The sequence below is a fragment of the Globicephala melas genome, chromosome 8, assembly GCF_963455315.2.
Source record: "Globicephala melas chromosome 8, mGloMel1.2, whole genome shotgun sequence".
In the NCBI taxonomy this organism is placed as follows: Eukaryota; Metazoa; Chordata; class Mammalia; order Artiodactyla; family Delphinidae; genus Globicephala; species Globicephala melas.
Window position 1 is genome coordinate 12,356,053 of NC_083321.1, and position 18,504 is coordinate 12,374,556.

Consider the following 18,504-nt stretch of genomic DNA (forward strand, 5'->3'; position numbering starts at 1 on the left):
GGTTCATGATCATTCCTGGGAGCTACTCGTCTTACCTAATGTGGTATCTCCTGAAGTCCCATCGCTTCCTGGACTTGAGTATGTGCTGTTACCACCTGTTTGATTTGCAAGACTCATCTGCCCATTTTCCATCGTACTCGTTACTCCAGCTGTGTCGTTTTTCCAGGTTAGGGTCACACTGGTTGGACTGATGGTAACGGCTTCTGTAGGACTGGGTTCTATTTTAATATTGTTTCCCAAAAAAAGGAAAGAAAAAAATTATATTTCGAAAAGAAATGTAAGAGTAGGGACTGCTCTGTATGTCTACTTTCCAGAAGTGAATTTTGCAACCGTAGAATTTCATTTCTCTTTATTTGCCTCCTGGACTTCCCTCCAACAAAATACATTTAGATTCCCATATATACATGTATGCATGTGTGTTAGTGAAACAGAAGGCTGTAAAACAAAGATAAAAATAACAGAGGGTGGCCTTGTTGGCCATGACTTGAACATGGAGCTAAATCTGTACAGAAGCTGACATAAAAGAGACCTGTGACGCAAAATAAGTCTATCTCCTGATTCTCAGAAAACACTGCTTCTGGAGAGACATATACAGCGCAGAAGCATATGATAACTTTTTTTCCAGACCCAGATATTAGGAGGAAGCTCCACAGTTCTCTGGCCTAAAGATGGCATAGGACAGAATGGCATAAAGAGAAAAGAGCTGGTCTTGGAATCCAGACCTGGATGTAAGGCACTGCTCTGCCCCTTAGCTGTGTGACCTGGAATTAGTCCCTTAAAACATCGCAGTCTCAGGTTCCTCTGCTGACAGCTCTTAAACACAAAGGATTATTATTAAGGCACCCTGAAATCGTAAACAAAGTCATTGGACTTGGACATTCACAAATCAGGGCTCAGAGTCCAATCCCGCTGGCCACTAGCATGTGATTGTACTCGAAGTCATCTCACTGCTCTGAACCTCACTTCATCATCTGTCAAATTGTAGATGTACAGGATCTTAACACAATGGAAGCCATGATGGTGATTAACAGTAACTAAAACTTCAAATGGATGCATCCTAATTACAGTCTAGATGGAGGAGTAACGACTAGAAACAGAAGTGACCCTTATTGCATAGGCAATAAGGCCCTTCTCAAGGACCCAGGGCCTTATCCCAGAAGAATAAAGGTGGTACAGGTAACACCACTCCAGCATGCATGTGGCCTTCAAATGACAGCATGGAGAGTGTGCCTGACCTGGAACCTGGGAGATGCAAACATTAACCCAATCAAAGAAGAAGGGCAGGAGAGGAAACAAGAGAAAAGAAAAGGGACCAGGCACAGAAGAATCTGGTGGCCCACAATTCAATAAACTTCATGCCAGAAAGCCCCTCAGACTTGAACCTCCTCTTTATAAAGTAACCGGTTCACAGCGTCAGAGTAGCACTTTGGCAGGTCATCATTGTGGTACCATTTGCAATCAGCAGTGATGATGGTGGTGAGGATAATGATAAAACAATAGGCACAGTCACAGCGTGAGGGCAGCAAGAAGGAGCAGCAGTCCTCTTCTGGGTGCTGGCTGGGTCCCAGGCACTGCGCCAGGGGCTGTGCACACATGTTCTCATTTATGCTTCACAATAACTTCCTGAAGAAGGCTATGGCGCCATTTTAAAGAAAGAGAAATACGTCAAGAACGAAATTTTGTTGATTCATACAGGGATTCTCTTTCTACAGGGAAAGATTTTTAAAAAGCAGGGGTTTTTTGTTTGTTTGTTTGTTTTTGCGCCGTACCACACGGCTTGCAGGACCTTAGTTCCCCAACCAGGGATTGAACCTGCACCCTCAGCAGTGAAAGCGTGGAGTCCTAACCACTGGACCACCAGGGAATTCCCTAGAAAAGGAAGTTCTTAACTTTCAATAGTTCAGCAAAGTACATCTTAAAATATCTTTTAAAACTATGTGTGTGTGTATATATGTATGTATTTTTGGTAATAAAGAGGAAGAAACTGAGGTCTAAGAGGACCAAGGACTAGCCCCAGGTCATACAGTGAAACACTGACAGACCCAGGAAGCGAACCTGGGACCCTGATTCTTGGTCTGCGCTTTTAACCACTACGCCATCGCAGTACTGCTCAAACGTGAAGACACTGACATTCTCTAAAACCCACAATCCATCCCCAAAAGAAAAGTCTCACTCACGTATCTGCACTTCTTGGCAGCAGGTACTGGAGCCATTTGAAAAGGTGAAAAGATAGTGCATCCCAGGAACCAGCCCTGAAAATGAAGTCTTCCCATCACTGTCTGCTCGGAGAAACTGCTGACTCTGGCCACTCAAATCCGTTACGTTTATCACTGAAAAGTTTCCTGCTGCCTTGATAGATGATTGAATCTCACTGGCTGTAGATGTGAATTCAAGCAGATCGCAGCGGGAGCCTAGAACACAGGAAAGAAGAATGAAACACAAGCTAATAAAATGGCACCTCCCACCGTACACCAGCCACACAACAGACTTTTTTATTATAACTTTTAAAACGCATCATAGTTCCCTCATCTCCCTTTCCCCACTTTACAGTATCACCTCTACACACCGATGTTTTCTTCTCTTGCACCAGTGATTCAAGCCTGCACGAGGAACCTTCCAGCTTACTTACCAAACTGATTAACAAGGAAGAAAAAGCAATTGTAGACCTCTTTCTATTGTTTGCACAGGCTTTGCATAATGACTGTTATTAACTGAGCTTTTCTTTATTAGAAGGTTTCAGCAAGGTCTGCCCCCTTTGTATGGCACTGTGAGAACATTCTAATTATTTTATCTCTATGGTTCACAGACTTTGAGGTTTTACCAACCAGGAAAAAAAAAATAGTCCTTGAATTTTGAGGACAGACAAAAGCTACCAGTTTTTATTTTTTCAAAAATGTACATTAAAAAATTACCATATACTCTTAATTTTATTTCTTATAGAAATAAATAATTTTATTTCTTAAAGAAGCGAATTATGATCCAAAAAATTGGTAAGGACATAATCCCAGAATAAACAGTGATTTCAACTGAATATATTTAGTTTCATAAAAGACTTATTATATTGTCCCTATTTTTCTCATTTTACTATAGACCTGGGAGGACCTCAGTGGACCAGCAACTGGGATTCAGCCCTCCACGTGGAAGCAAAGTATCCAGGAGGCTACGTCTGGTTTTCCAAAGGTTATGCAAAGCCTGTACACCATTTTAAAAATCATGTGGTAATGTAGTAACACAAGAAAATAATTATGGGATAACAGTACATGAAATAAATATAAATGATACTGCATTATGAAAACTAAGTGGTTTTTTTTTGATCACCTACAGATGTAGGATAGAAAAAAAATCACAGAAAAATTATTTTTTTATTTGTCAGGATTGCACAAATAAAAAATATTTTCTTTCACTTGCTGTTTTCACCCTCACCCCACTTCTAAAGAAAAATTGGAAACTAAGCAAGTTTTAGCAAATCAGCATTTTCTGTGATTTTCACGTTGCTGTTAATGTTGCTGTGTCCATCGGGGGGCAGTAGCGAACAACATAAGAGTGGAATGGGAAGTGGTACTTACAGTCACCTGTACACACGATCTGTAACAGAAAAAGAAAACGGAAGTCAGTAGATTCATTCAGCCACGGCAAATGCAAATCAGAAATAAAGCAGTTGGGAATTTAATAACTGGGGCGGGGTGTTAAATACATTAGGCAAAGGCCTGTTGGCCAGGGTTAGGGTGTAGGGCCACTGAATAGGGGAATTCAGTGTAAACGCAGGTCAACTACAAACAATGGAGACCAGACAACTGTTGGCAGTGTTTTTTCCCACTGAAACATCCAACAGGAGCAACTCCCCAGGTCAGCACTCCTTCCTGTCGCTACATTGTGCACTGAGGCAGAAGAACATCGAAACAAGAGTTGAGATTCTCTGGGTCAGAAAGAAAGGAAAGCAGGACCATCGCCCCATCACCCCTTCCTCAGAGCCACTTCAGGTCGAGAAACGGAGGGTATAAAGCCAGATGCGTGACAGAAGAAATCCACCGGGTTTGAGATTTTCATTGTGCAAAAATTCATCTTCTATCAGTAGGTGGCAGTCATCTTTTTTTTTTAATCACATGGCAATCAGCTTTGAAAAGAATAAATGTTTGAAACAGAGGGACCTTAAAGATTGTCTAGTTGACCGTATCTCAGTCTGCCATCTTTAGATCCCTGGGGATCCTCAAAGCTATCTATCACGAGCCATACGTTATTTCCCCACACTTTAAAAACCTAAAATATTTCACGATTGCTCATTCTGTTGTTTAGTGAACACACCTTTTTGGATATTTCAAAGTATGGTCCTTATAAAGCAGAAAATAATCAAAAGGGACTCCAGTGGAAAAAAGCGTCCTCCAACCTCCCATCACACTTAGAATAAAATGCACCCTCTTCACTACAGCCTGTGTGGCCTCTCTGATCTCATAGCCTCTCACACCCTTTACAATGTTCTTGAAGCTGATTCTCCCTTGGACCGTTTACGTATTGATTCCCTTCTCCAAAAACACTCTGCCCCCAGACCTTCCCAGACTGTGGCCTCAGATGCCACCTCTTCACGGAGTCCGTGTCCAACCAACCAATGGAAATTAGCCCCACTCACTGTCCACCCCATCACTGGTGAGTTTTCTCCCGGCATTCACCTCAGTTACTGTCAGTCTCCTTCAACTGAAATGTACGCTCCACGAGAACAGAAACCGCGTCTATGTCCGTGCCTAGAATATCACACACAGTAGGCACTCAATAAATGCCACGGAAGGAAAGAATGAGCCTCTCATTTTGTAGAGGAGGCAACCCCTAAGGCCCAGAGAAGGGAAAAACTTGTCCAAGGTCCCACAGCAAGGCTAAGGCCAAGGCCAGTCAGGTCCCAGGAGCCTGATTTACCCAGGCCAGTATTCCTCCCGCTTATCCTGAAAATTTGCATTTATCAAATGGAGAAGATAAGAACAACATTAGTTTTCATCTCATGAGATAGGTGGACAGAAGGGGGGTGGGGGGGGAGGGGTCTGGCCTCTGTCCTGTCTCCCAGTGACCCAGGCACTAGTACTCAAAGGAATCCAGTACTCTTCCTCTCCTCACTCCCTGCAAGCCGGGGGGGACGGGAAGCCCTGTTGATATACTTGCCTACTCACCCCCTCTCTCAAACTTTCCATTCCCACCACTGCACTGTACCCTCAAGTCCTCCTCATCTCAGGCCTAAACTTTTCCAGCTCATCTTCCTCCCTCCAGGCCCTGCCCCTCGATCTATGCTATGCATCAATCCACGTCATCCAGGATGGACCACAAGAGAGGGAGCAAAAGGAGGAGTCAGTTGCTAGTTAAGCAGCACAGGGCAGCAAACTTTTTTTTTGCCCATTAGTTGGAAAACATTCAACTACATAACCTCATGACCCTCGGATGGCATGTCCTGGCCCTTTGCAATGTTATTATCTCTCTGCCTGGGCATCTATATGTTGTGTCCTCACCTGGAATCCATTCAATCATCCAACCATCCAACCAAATGTTGCCTAAGACATGAAAGATCTGGGTCCTGTCCTCAAACTGTTTACAGGAAAGTAAGGGAAATAAGACATGTCTGTAAAAAAGGACTTCAAGGCAGAAAGTACTGACAACTCATTAACAAGCGATTCCCGCACACCTGCATGTGTCAAGCGCTGTGCTAAAGCCCGAGAGCTAAAGAAGACAGGCTCCGAGTCCCAGGAGGCCGTGGCAGAGGGAGAGAGGAGGACAGATGGAGGATGCCCTCGGGTAGGTACCACTCACTGAGGGCACACATGAAGGTGAAGAGTGTCTGTGCATCCCCATCTGTGCCCTTTACAGTCCTAGACTCAGCAAACATTGAGTGGCTGATAGTCACTACACAGGACAACGTGTCAAAGGACTCTGAGTTCTACAGGTGAAAGTTTGAGAATCATGGTCATGGCAAAAAGTTACGTTTCCAAAGATTAAAATCATATGCCCAGAGCACTGACTCTGCCAGGCACTGTCCCAAGTGCTTTCAGATATTAACTCACTTAATCCTCCAAACATTACTAAAAGGCAGGCACAGGTCCCTCCTGGGCTGGTGAGCTATAGCACCTGGATCTGAACCCAGGCAGTCTGACTCCAGAGTCTGTGTCCTAAACCACTAGCTACACTACCTTCCAGGGTAAAGCAACTGGCGAGAAATGTACCAGGACTTAGGGAAGGTTTAAAAATTAATTTCAAGCGATATTATCAGTGTGCTTCTTTGACAAATCCAGGTACAGTTTCTCCTGGCAACCCTCCCAAAGAAGGCCCTATGTGCCAGGCATACACACCAGCTGGTATCTTTTCAAGGTTCATCATGAAATCGTAGCCAGAGGGATAACACACTACATCACATGGCTTCATGTCTTTTTGGCCTCACTCCCCCTTCTGTTCCCTCATCTTGACCTCACTAGGCCTTGACTTCCCAAATAAAGCATTAGCAGTTTAATCCTTGCCTTAGGACCCAGGGGACCTAAAGGATGCAGACTAAAACGAAGGACAAGAGCACCTAAGAGAAGTCTGCAAGGGGTCTCTTGGGGAAGAGCTTCCTCACTAATAAAAAGGAATCAGACGGAAGGAAACACCATCCTGCTTCGCTGGACTTCAGCAGATCTACCCATGATGCCTGGAGCCGCTGCAGCCACTCTGTGACAAGGAGGGAAGCGCTCACCCACCTGCTGAGGATGGCTGATGAGGGGAATGAGAGAAAACACCTGGATCCCTGCACTGCCAAGTCAAGCAATTTTAGACTCTTTCTACCTCCAGACTTCTTGCCTGGGGAGATGCAATACCCCTTATTATTTAGTTACTCTTGTTTGGGTTGTCTAAGATTTGCAACCAAAAGAACACTACGGCAACCACAAAGCAAGGTGACTCATTTTCACATTTTTATAGATTAAAAAAAAAGTGAAAGGTCAGTGATCTGTCATCAAGGGTTACAGAGCTGGTCAGTGAGAGGTAAAGCCAGGAGGCAAGTCCTGGTCTGCCAGGCCCCCAAACTCTTCCAGTGACCACAGGAAAAAAAAAAAAAGACCCTTGCAAACAACACCCTACAAGTTAACTGGCATGGAGGATGCCTCATAAGTACTTTTTAAAAGAATACAATCAACAGAAAGCTCATCTTCCTGAAGTTAGCTCAGAGCCTAGTTGGGCCTGGGGGTGAAATGGGAGAAAATTTCCACAGATTCATACACTGAGCATCAGAGTTAACTAACTGCAGAAAAGGGAAGTTGGGGACAACTTTTCAGCAGTGACAGCTAAACATGGTGATGAGAATTATCTCAGCTTCTTCCCCTTCTAAGAGCACCCCAAAAGGCACTGGTAGTTGTTAATCGAGAAGGATTCCACAAAAATCGTCCTTCCTCCAAGTGCCTTCCCTCAACTGGTCCCTCACCCAGAACTCCAAATCCAGGTAGGGAAAGAAGCAAGCATTCCGCAGGTTCCAACCCATTTAACCCTCACAACTCTGTGAAACAAGAACGATCATCCCCATTTTACAGATGAGGATGCTGAGGTCAGAGTAGACCTTAGGTCACAGAGCTAAGAAATTTCCCAACTGGTTATTATGAACTTGTCCCAGGCACAGGAGGGAGAAGTACTTCAGGGTGGAGAAAAACCAGCACTTTCCACTCTCTACTTCCCTCTAGGCAGAAATTAAACCAGATAAAGTATGCAGAGCCAGGCCCAAGAGCTAGGGGCACATCTAGCTCCCAGCCTTCTCCCTCTTGGTTTCAACAGACCCAGCAATCAGAGGTTATGAATGAGCTCACCCTGTCTAGGCCTCAGGGGACACCAAAAGCCACAGCCCCTGTGCCCAAACTGCAACAGGGGACAGCGATTGCATAAAAGATGGTGGAGGTCAATGGAAGCACTATTCGCAATGGCTAAAAGGTGGAAACAACCTAACAGCAGATTAACAGAATGTGGTATACACATACAACGGAATACTATTCAGCCATAAGAAGGAGTGAAACTCTGATACATGCTACAATGTAGTTGAACCGCAAAACCATTATGCTCAATGAAAGAAGCAGACACAGAAGCACACATATTGTCATCCCATTTATACGAAATGTCCAGAATAAGGAAATCTATAGAAACAGAAGGCAGACTAGTGGTTGCCAAGGGCTAGGAAGAGGGGGAAGGGAGAGTGATTGTTAACGGGTACTGGATTTTCTTTGGGGTGATGAAAATGTTCTGAAACTAGAGAGAGGTCGTGGTTACACAACATCGTGAATGTACTAAATGCTACTGAACTGTACACTTTAAAATGGTTAATTTTATGTTATGTGAATTCCACTTCAATTTTTTTTTAAAAAAATGATAGTAAGTAGGTGACTGTTTATTATCAAGCTCCGCCATTGGGAGGGAGGAGGGAAAGGAAGCTTCCGGAAGGAAGAGATTGGGGTGGGAGGGTGGGGAGGAGACGAGGAAGGTAATATATAGAGAGGTTTTGAAAGGTGGATTTGACAGCCGAAGAAGGGGGAATGAACCCCCACCCCGAACTGGACATCAGAAAACATGGGGTGGGCAGAACAGCCTTACTAGAAGCACTGTGGGGACCTCCACTTCCGAATGCATTCTGAGGATAAAAAGGAAGGAACTCAAGTTTACTAAGCACCTACTGTGTGCCAGGCACTGAGCTGGGCTTTCTACAGACCTTGTCTGAGCACAGACTCATGGGATCTTGGGCTCTGGGACTAGACCACCTGGGGGAAACCGTTCAGTGCCACCATTTACTTGCTGTGTGACTTTGGGCAGGTAGCTTAACCTCTCTGTCCCTCGGTGTCTACATCTATAAACAATCATACCTGCTTTGTTATAGTGAATATGAAATTAAATGATCTATTTAAACTATTACGACCATCATCACCTTTGAATCTTCACAGCAACTCTGCAAGGTATTTTTATCTCTGTTTTACAGATGACAACACCAAAGCTCAGACCCTACTGATAAAACCAATGGGCAATCTGAAACTCATACTTTACAAGTGTATAAATAGTTGAACAATAACTCAGTTACAGAGGTGGGCACTGAGGCACAGACAGTAAGTGGCTTACCCAAGGACATAGAGCCAGCGAGGAAGCACCAGAAACAGAATCCAGGTCTTGACCTCTATCTTGACCTCAACCATTCTAGCCAAGATTCCCCAAAGCCTTCTCTCCTGGGATGCAAACCCAGATGGAGTACTCATAGCTTACCCATCTTCTCACTACCACCCTGCAAAGTCACCCACACAGGTGGCCCAAGGCTTCTTCAGGCCCCATAACTGGGCAAAAGGAGCAAACACTGAGAAGAGAGATTAAGCTCACTGTCTTAGGAGGAAGACATGCCAACATACGAAAAAAGAATATAATACTGTCTTCAGTTCTGCCAAGGACTTCCCGTTACCTAGATACCCCAGGCACAGCAGACAATGGTCCACCCATTGGTCGACCAGATGGCCAGGCATTAACTATGCCCAAGATCACCCAACACTGTACAGCAGTCTTCTTCTTTTCTAAGGAGCAGAGACCCTCACTGTCAAGACTTCCAGCCTTGTTTATCACTCCCCTCCCCCAGGGATGTGTTTCTGTTTCACAACCTCCTTTGGTTATGCTGATGAGCCAAAGCTCTCCCTCCCCCACTTTGGGAACCACCCCCATTCCTGAGACTGTGGCTCCAGTCACAAGAATCTTCCTCCAGGCCCAGAGAAGAGAAAACTGCTAACACTGCCCTCAATGCCATCCCAACTCGGCCAAAGCTACAGTCATTACCTCAGTGGTCCACTTTGAACACTACTAGATGCGCACCAAAACAGACTTGTACATATTCTCTTCCCAAGTACCTCTGTGACTGCCCCGTTACACGTGTTTCGCAGTCCATAAACTCTGGAATAACCTGACTCCTCCCTTCCTTCGCCCTTGCTGGGTACACTCAGTGGCCATGTCCTAAAGATGCTTCGCTGTACAATGCACTTGGACTTCCCACTTCTGTCGTGTGGCCACCCTAAAGCAAGACCTCATAACCCTCAGCCCTAACTAACAGAAAACAGCCTCGTTGTTGGGCTGATACAGACAGACCATTTCCATTTTTATATCTTGAAGCTCTTAATACACACACCAAAAAGAAGTAAGGGGACTTCCCAGGCGGTCCAGTGGTTAGGACTCCGTGCTTCCACTGCAGGGGGCCCGGGTTCGATCCCTGGTGAGGGAACTAAGATCCCACAAGCTGCATGGCGTGGCCGGAAAAAAAAAATTTTTTTTTTAATTACTAGCATGTGATAATTCAAAAAAAAAAAAGTTTTTTTTTAAATTAAGAAGAGCCAGAAGAGGGTTATATCTGCTGCAGTATATCTTTGTCTCAGTTCTGTCAAAGTACTGTTGCAACTCTACCTAAAATTCCTCATTTGAATATAAAAGGCCAAAAGCTAAGTTGACGCCCTTTGTGAAGAGCAGGTCCTATTCCTTCGTCCACATACCTGGTTGCCTCTCTTCTAGTCTCTCCCTTCAATGCACAGTGGAAAATTAAAATAGAACTGCTAGATTACTCTTTCTAAAACGTGCTAGTATTCGTCAGGATCCTGGCAGGGACAGATGACACACTCTACCACTGTAACTGAGGAGAATTTTTAAAGGGTCTGTTTACAAGGGTGTGGGTGGGGCTAAGGGAAATGGGCAAGAGCTGGGCAAGAACCCTAGAGGCAGGAGCAGTGGGACAGGACAAGGGAACAGGCTGAGTGGCTGCCTCCCCCATCTCCACTGGGGGCTTCCTGCTGCTGGACTGGCCCAGTGGGGAAGCTGCAGGTCAAGGGCACCTGCTGGTTAGACCGCAGAGGGCAGCTTCCTCCCAGTGGGCAGAGCAGGGTGGAGGTGGGGGGCAGGGGTCTGCAGGGGCACATGGAAGAGCCACAGCACAGAGCTCATGTCACATCACTGCAGAGCCTGTGAATCCGGTAGGCACGGCCCAACAGGGTAATCAAGAGGGTTAGGTTCCACTTCCCCTGATGCTTGAGAGCTCAGGGACCTGGATCTCACCAAGCCATCCATTTCATCAAGTATAAAATGGCGGAAGGATATATGCAATACAGACCCCGCGTCTGAGTTTTCTTGGGGCTCTAACAAAACAAGGTTCCTATGTTCCCAGCCTCACAGCCTTCCTCCTGCCTCACTGAACCTCTGAAGTGGCCACCCGTCAGCTCACCTGATGACCTTCTGCAACCACTCCAGCCCCAGGAGCTCTCCAGGCTCTGAAGCCCTTTCAGTCCAAGCCACTCGTGCCGTTTCCTGCGGTCCTGCACTGCGCCAGGCCCTGGGCTGGATGCCAAAGATGCCAGGGCACATAAGGTGGTTCTGACACCGAGAGCCAGGGGCGAGAGCGGTACCAAAGACAATGACAGCGCAGTGCAGAGATGGAGGCAGGAGCCAGCCAGCTGGAGAAGCAGGGGGTGCCAAGCACCCCGTAAGTTTGGGGGACAGAGAGGGAGGGGCACGGGTGGTTTGAGAGTGATCCTGTGCGGGTACTTAACGCTAATGGATTCTACTTGTAATAATATTGATTGAGCCCTTAACTATGGGCCAATCACTGCACTACAGGTGTTCTATTCATCAACTCCTTTAGGCCTTACGACAAGGACCCGCGAGGCAGGAACTGTGTTGATCCCTATTTTACAGATGAAGAAACTAATAAGCCTTGGAAAAGTTAAATTCCTGACCCAGAATCCTACAGCTAGGAAGTCTACGCTTCTGGCCCAGGTCTGCCTGACTGAAGCTCTTGACTTAAACCGCTCCCAGGAGCGCTAAGCTGGCTCGGATGCTGGACAAACTTCAGCTGAGACCACGGAACCCAAAGGCACTTCCGGGGCTGCCCGTCACAAACCCCTGCCTGACGTGGGCCCTGGGGACAGGTTCCATCCACCCATTAAAACTGACCGAATTAAGGAGGCTTCTGCACTCTTCTCAAAGGGAGCGGAGTTTGAGGATTTTAGCACAGAGCCTGGATCTCAGCAAGTGACAAAGCTTAAGGTTTTCTATTATACACGTTTGGTTTTTAGGGTTGGGTGATAAGCGACTGAATAACACAATGGGTAACAATAGATTCTTTATCCTTCCAAAACCAAGCCCACACACCATATGACAATAGTTATTTTTACCCACTGACATAATTCAACAAAACGTGAACCGCTTCAAGAGATTTTTAAAATCAAAGAGCATTCTATGAGATTCGGTGCATGCACAAATTTCAATTCTGAAAGGCCATCATTCTTCCTTCCATTTATCTCCTATGTGAAAATTACCCAACAGCTCCCTTTAAAACTGGTATAAAAAGGTAAATCATTGATCACGAAAACGGTAGAAAGGCTGGGCGCTCCCTCTGAACCCAGAAGCCAGGCACTAAACATCTTTATGGGAAGCTTTCCAGACGACAGGTGCGGCATTGTGGGGCAGCCTGAATGCCTGGTATCCATTTCCACCCTAGAGTCCACAGGCAGGGAATAGGCAGACCAATAGGCAGCATGGCAAGCAGTACCTACAGCATGAGACATTGGGCCAAGCAAGGTGAGAACGGGCTGGCTGACTCTGCCTCATTTGCAGAGTCATATATGCTATGACTCTCTGAACTTGACACTGTCATCAAAAGGGACTGTGGAGAAGGGTCAGCATAATTCCTAATTTTGTGCCCCCCAAAAGCCAGGTGAGGCTTTGACAGAAGGAATGAGCAACAATTACCCTAAAAAGACCAGGTGGCTCATCTCTTGCCTCTTGGGACAGTTGAAGGCATGATGAACATTTCCCTTTCAAATGCACAGAGGAAAAAGTAACCAGAGGGACTATTTTGGTGAGGCTATGTGAACTTTGAGATGCAGAGTTGAGGATGACCTTGGAAATCCCAGGCCAGAAGTTTCCATGGGTATTTTTAGCAGCAGAACTTTTTTTTTCAAAAAGAGTCTTAAAGAACTATATGCATAGAGTTCCACATATCATATATATCTATGTAGGTATGTCTATGTGCATATATGTACACTTGAATAAAAGCAATCTTTTCATTATACATTTAAAGTTCAAGTTACCTTGTTCTTATTTTCAATATAATAGATGCATAAGCAAGTTAAGACACTGGTGTTCTCCAATGTATTAAAACTTGGTGTAACACATATTTGGGCAAGTGTTTTCATTACAATTGCACACAGCCAAATTGGAAGGGGTTGGAGAGGCGGTGTGTTTTCTATGAAACTCACAGGAAACACTTAAGAAACCCCCAAGGCACCTCAAGGAACACAGTTTGTAAAATAGTGATCGACCTCCCCTTTGACTTCATGGAGGAAGAAAGTCAGTCCCAGAGTGGTTCAGCAACTCAACCCAGATCACCCAGCCCTGAGACTAAAGCACCAATGCATGGGCTCCCCAGCAGGACTCACCTCCCATCTCATGAGAGAATCAGAGTCGGCAGAACCCAGGCCCCTCTCTGAACCTTTTCTCCACATCATACAATAAATCTGAAGGTCCTAAACTGAAGCTCCACTGCCCAAATCTAGCCCACTGACATGTTTTATTTATTCCACAGTGCTGTTGTTGTTTTTAATATACCTCCATTAGAACACTGTCCTATTTTCCCCATTGTATTTTTTCCAACTTTATTGAGATATAACTGACAAATAAAGAGTGTATATATTTATAGTATAAAACATGATGCTTTGCCACAGTGTTTCTTAAAATCTTAAGCAAATATTTTTAAATTAGGAGACAGCATCTTGTAAATCCTGATTTTCAGCTTCCCAGAAAAAAGCAGGGGGGCTTCCCTGGTGGCGCACTGGTTGAGAGTCTGCCTGCCGATGCAGGGGACATGGGTTCGTGCCAAGTCCGGGAAGATCCCACATGCCGCGGAGCGGCTGGGCCCATGAGCCATGGCCGCTGAGCCTGCGCGTCCGGAGCCTGTGCTCCGCAACGGAAGAGGCCACAACAGTGAGAGGCCCGCATACCTCAAAAAAAAAAAAAAAAAGAAAAAAGCAGAAGAAGAGGAGGAGGAAGGAGGGGCAGGGGAGGGGAGGAGGAGGGGAGGGGGAGGGGAGGGGAGGAGGAGGGGAGGGGAGGGGAGGAGGAAGGGAGGGGGAGGGGAGGGGAGGAGGAGGGGAGGGGGAGGGGAGGGGGAGGGGAGGGGAGGGGAGGGGGAGGGGAGGGGAGGGGAGGGGGAGGGGAGGGGGAGGGGAGGGGAGGGGAGGGGGAGGGGGAGGGGGGAGGGGAGGGGAGGGGAGGGGAGGGGAGGGGAGGGGAGGGGAGGGGAAGGGGAGGACCTGGAGACATTTAAGCAACTAGTTGGATCTGAGCATCAGCTCCCCCTTTCCACGGGTAAGTGCTTAGAGTTTACCACTACTCCCTAGTATTGTCACCTCAACACAGAGGAAAAATGGCAGTTGCCAAGCAACATGGCACCCACACTGTTCATTTTCTCTATCAAACATGAGCATATAAAAGATCGAGAGGCACTGTGACTTCATTATTTGGCCTATTCCATTTATTTATGTTCCCAACACACCCTGACACCATTTGAGTTTCTGACCATTGACTTAAGTGCAGTTTGCAAAATTTGTGGGTTGCAATTATTAACGAATGTTTACTTTCTAAGCTTCTCTCTTAGGAAGAGACCTCCCGCCAACGTCAGATGTGAATACTGTACACAATGTGAATATAAAGTGGACCATTTTGCCTGTCCCTGAATTCTCCGCTCATCCCCTGACCTGCTCCCCCATGCTACCACCACCCCCAAAAAGGAGCAAAACCAGGGTAGAGAGCTCTGATCTTTCAGTTGATTGTGAAAGTCAAGATTTTCATTTCCGACTCTTGAATCTGAATAAAACCACTCCATAAATCCCACCAAGTCCCTCTTGCACCGCCCATCCACCTTAGAGTACGGATAAAAACAGCTAAGAGCCACCATTTACCAAGTGCCTTCTATGTTCAGGGCCAGCTGGTCACAGAATCCTCCCCTTCCCCACCCCACCCCCAGCTGGGTGCATCCACAGCCCATGCCTTCCCATCTCCCCAGTCCCCCACCCCTCTCCCCCTTCCTCCCGGAGGAGGACTGAACATCAGGACACGAGGTGCCAGCTTTGCGAGCTCTGCCTTCAACTGACCACAAAAGCTAAAGGATCTCTCATTAGCTATGAACGCCTGCCAAAAGGTCAATGGTAGATTCTATCTCTGAGGCCACAAGGGCCAGCAGTGATTGCAGCAGAAGCTCTCCACGCCCGCTGAGAAATCATCCTGGAGTAACCTTATGTTCTTCCAAGGTTTGAAGACAGAGGTTCCCACAAGCGAAACCACCACCCCACTGATGCCCACTGCACTAAGGAAGACAGGAGGACAGAGAACGGGCTGGGGTAGAAAATGGGCAGGGCCTCAGCTCTGGATCTGCATCCTAGTACTGCCACTAATTAGCAAGGAGTCTGGAGGCCAGTGACCTCACTTCTTGAGCTCTTTCACCTGTAAGTTATCATCTACTCTGTAGGCCTGATGCGGGGATTAAGTGGCACATAGTAGGTGCTCTATAAACAGCAGCGAACATCAGTTGTCGGGTGGGAGGGCACAGGGGTGAAGACACTCTGGAGTCCAGCCCTACCAGCTGCACTCACCTGAGCCAGCTTCTCAGCCCCTTTCAGCAGCTACAATAACTACCTACCTGGGCAAGGGTGGGGCAAAAGAGGGCTAAGTACGGAACCTGAGAGAGGGGTACCTGGGGTTCATCTGTGTGCGTTTGATAACTCTCATAACTTAAAAAATAAATGGTTTAAACAGGATTTACCTCACAGGATTCCCGTGACAAGTCTTAAATGACACAATCCATGCGAAGCACTTAACATACAGGGGGTACACAATAAATATTAGCCAGTATTACCGTTATCACCACTAGCAAGAGCTGGGACAGGAGGGTTCGAGAGGTGAAGCATGGGGAGGGGTGAGCTGTCACAACAAAGACTCAGAAAAAGCAGAACCAGGAGGTATTTCTGCTAACACAGAAGCAAGAACAGCAGAGAAAGGCAAGACAGCATCTTGGATTCTGCTGCATGTTAAGAGGAACTTGGGCTGAAATTCTCGGACTGGCTGCATTCTCGTCTCTTGTGACCCATCACGGCCAGAGCTGCACTGAGGCCATCCTGCATCCACCAGAGGAGAAAGATGCTCTCAGCAAACCCACCATCAACCCCACTCCCCTCACTGCCAGCAAGATGAGAGCTCAGGACCCAGGCCTGGCTCCTCCCCACGTGCCAGGACAGTCTCAGGGTGGCCTCAACAACCAGAGGTAGTAGTAACAGGTCAGTTCTTATACAGATTTTTCCGCCTACAATATTCTCTTTCGATTAAAAAGTGCATCACTGGGACATCCAGACAACTGTTCTCCAATCAGCTTTTAACAATAACCTAAATACAACCACCACCAAAAAAAGAAAAAAAAATTTTTTTTTCAAGGCAAGGTCATACCGTCGTCCTGTCTAAGAAACAGACCTTGGATAAAGCGGCACCTGGGTAAATCACCCAGGGCAGGTACTATTAAGCCAGTGATGTCACAAAGTAAACACTTTTATTTGATATCCTAGCAATGAAAAGAGAATGCAGAATCATAAAATTATCAGCAGAGCCTGTCCACGATGGGTGAGGACAGCAATGCAAGGCAACAGGCGATTTTCAACATCTCCTAAAGCCTAATGAATGCCCTAAAGGAGAGGTTGGCAAACTATTTCTGTAAAAGGCCAGACAGTATATATTTTAGGTTTTGCAGGTCTTACAGCTCTGCTGTTGTAATTTGAAATCAGCCACAGACAATGAGTACACTAACGACTATAGCTGTGTTCCAATAAAACTTTATTTATGAGCATTAAATTTGTATTTCATATAATTTTTGCGTGTCATAAAACATTATTCTTCTCTTGATTTTTTTGCTTTTGAACCACTTAAAAATGTAAGAAACCAGTCTTGGCTCATAAGCCACCCCAAAACAAGTGGCTGGATTTGGCCCAGGGGACCGTAGTTTGCCTAATGCTGCCCTAAATCACATATTTACCCTGGACTGGCCACAGGCACAGGCCTACAGCAAGTCAGAGCATGAGCCTGTGGTCTGGGTCTGGTTCTGTGTCCTGGTTCTGACAATTACTAGCTTGAGTACGAAGCTGAAGTTTAATCTTCTCCTCTGACAACAGAGATTACAACAGTCCCCTCCTAAACACTTATGATAATTAAATGATATAATGTCTGGCACAAGGCAAATGTTCAAGAGAGGACAATTCTATCATTATTGCCATTGTTTCTTTGCTTTTGGCTAGAATTCAATCAACTCAGTTTAAGAACACAGGATCTCTCAATGCTGGTCTGAAATTCCAATTGGCCGATAAGACATGGGAAGAAACAAAATTTTCTTAATGAATCCAGGGTATTTGAGAGATAAAATACCTTGCAATATGGGTCCATTGGTGACAGAGGATGGTGCCTGGTGGTCAAAAGACACTGGCTATAGAACTGCTCAGAGCAGCCCCTCTCGCACCCTGTACATTTGCAAGTCTGATTCTGTCCTTTGGCACTTAGCATAAGCCCATTTATCTTTCCACATATTTACCTTATCTATAAACTTTCTCTTAAGGTAAGGGGAGTCACACACTTACATCTGCTCGTGCCCAGCACATGGCCTTCCCTATGACATGCTCATTCAGCACTGGCTGATTGGTGGATTTTAATTGGATCTCCAGGGCCTGGAACAGAGCTGGCCGGGCTGTTAGTTAGTGGGTACATGCGTGTGAACTTCAGGGCCTCAAAAGCAAGCAACTGGGATATAGGTGATCAGTCACAATGTAAGATAAAATCTTTACTTAGAGTTGAGGAAGCAGAGGCCCAGAGAGGTAAAGGGACTTGCCCAAAGTTCCTGGGTCTGAAACTCATTCATTCGCCCACTGATCACTAATTGCATTCTCTATGCCAGGCCCCATGATCATTCTAGGGACACAGAGATGAACGTCCCCTAGTCTCAAGTTGCTTAGAGACTAGCAAGGGAGACAAAGAAATAAACAACTGGTTTTGGTTTTTTTTTGTTTTTCTTCCTCCCTCTAGGTGGAACCGTCTAATTTGGTGAGGATTTCAACATTTTACATTCTACCACTTTACGTCTTCTGAACTTTTCAACACACACATTTTTTTTTTTTTTTTTTTACAATGTAACTGATGCCTTCTGTAAAGGAAAGAATGAGTCACAAAAGCAGAATTCACACTTCATGTACATTTTCCCACGTATCGACGTACCTCAAATCCCCTGAATCATCTGTGCTGTCATCCCTACTTTGACTTGTGCTGGTCCTACAACCTAGAAGACAAGAGCTGTCCCACTCCCTCCTTTGCCCAACTCATTCCTGCTCCTTCTTGTACCAGGACAACTTTGCCAAACTCCGTTCCCCAGCATAGCTGGTGCTTTCCTCTGTGGGATGCTCAGCGCCTTGCGTCTCCTCTTACTGTTAT

The 18,504-nt window shown here is 46.0% G+C and overlaps 1 protein-coding gene across 1 annotated transcript in view; it reads right to left on the reverse strand.

Moving 5' to 3' along the window:
* PTPRJ (protein tyrosine phosphatase receptor type J) overlaps positions 1-18,504 on the reverse strand; it is a 169,442-nt gene that overhangs the window by 51,747 nt on the left and 99,191 nt on the right. The window contains exons 2-4 of the mRNA XM_030864402.3: positions 3,567-3,585; positions 2,178-2,411; positions 36-218 (exon numbers count right to left, since the gene is read on the reverse strand). Coding sequence (XP_030720262.2) covers positions 36-218; positions 2,178-2,411; positions 3,567-3,585 — 436 coding nt within the window. The remainder of the gene's footprint in view (positions 1-35; positions 219-2,177; positions 2,412-3,566; positions 3,586-18,504) is intronic.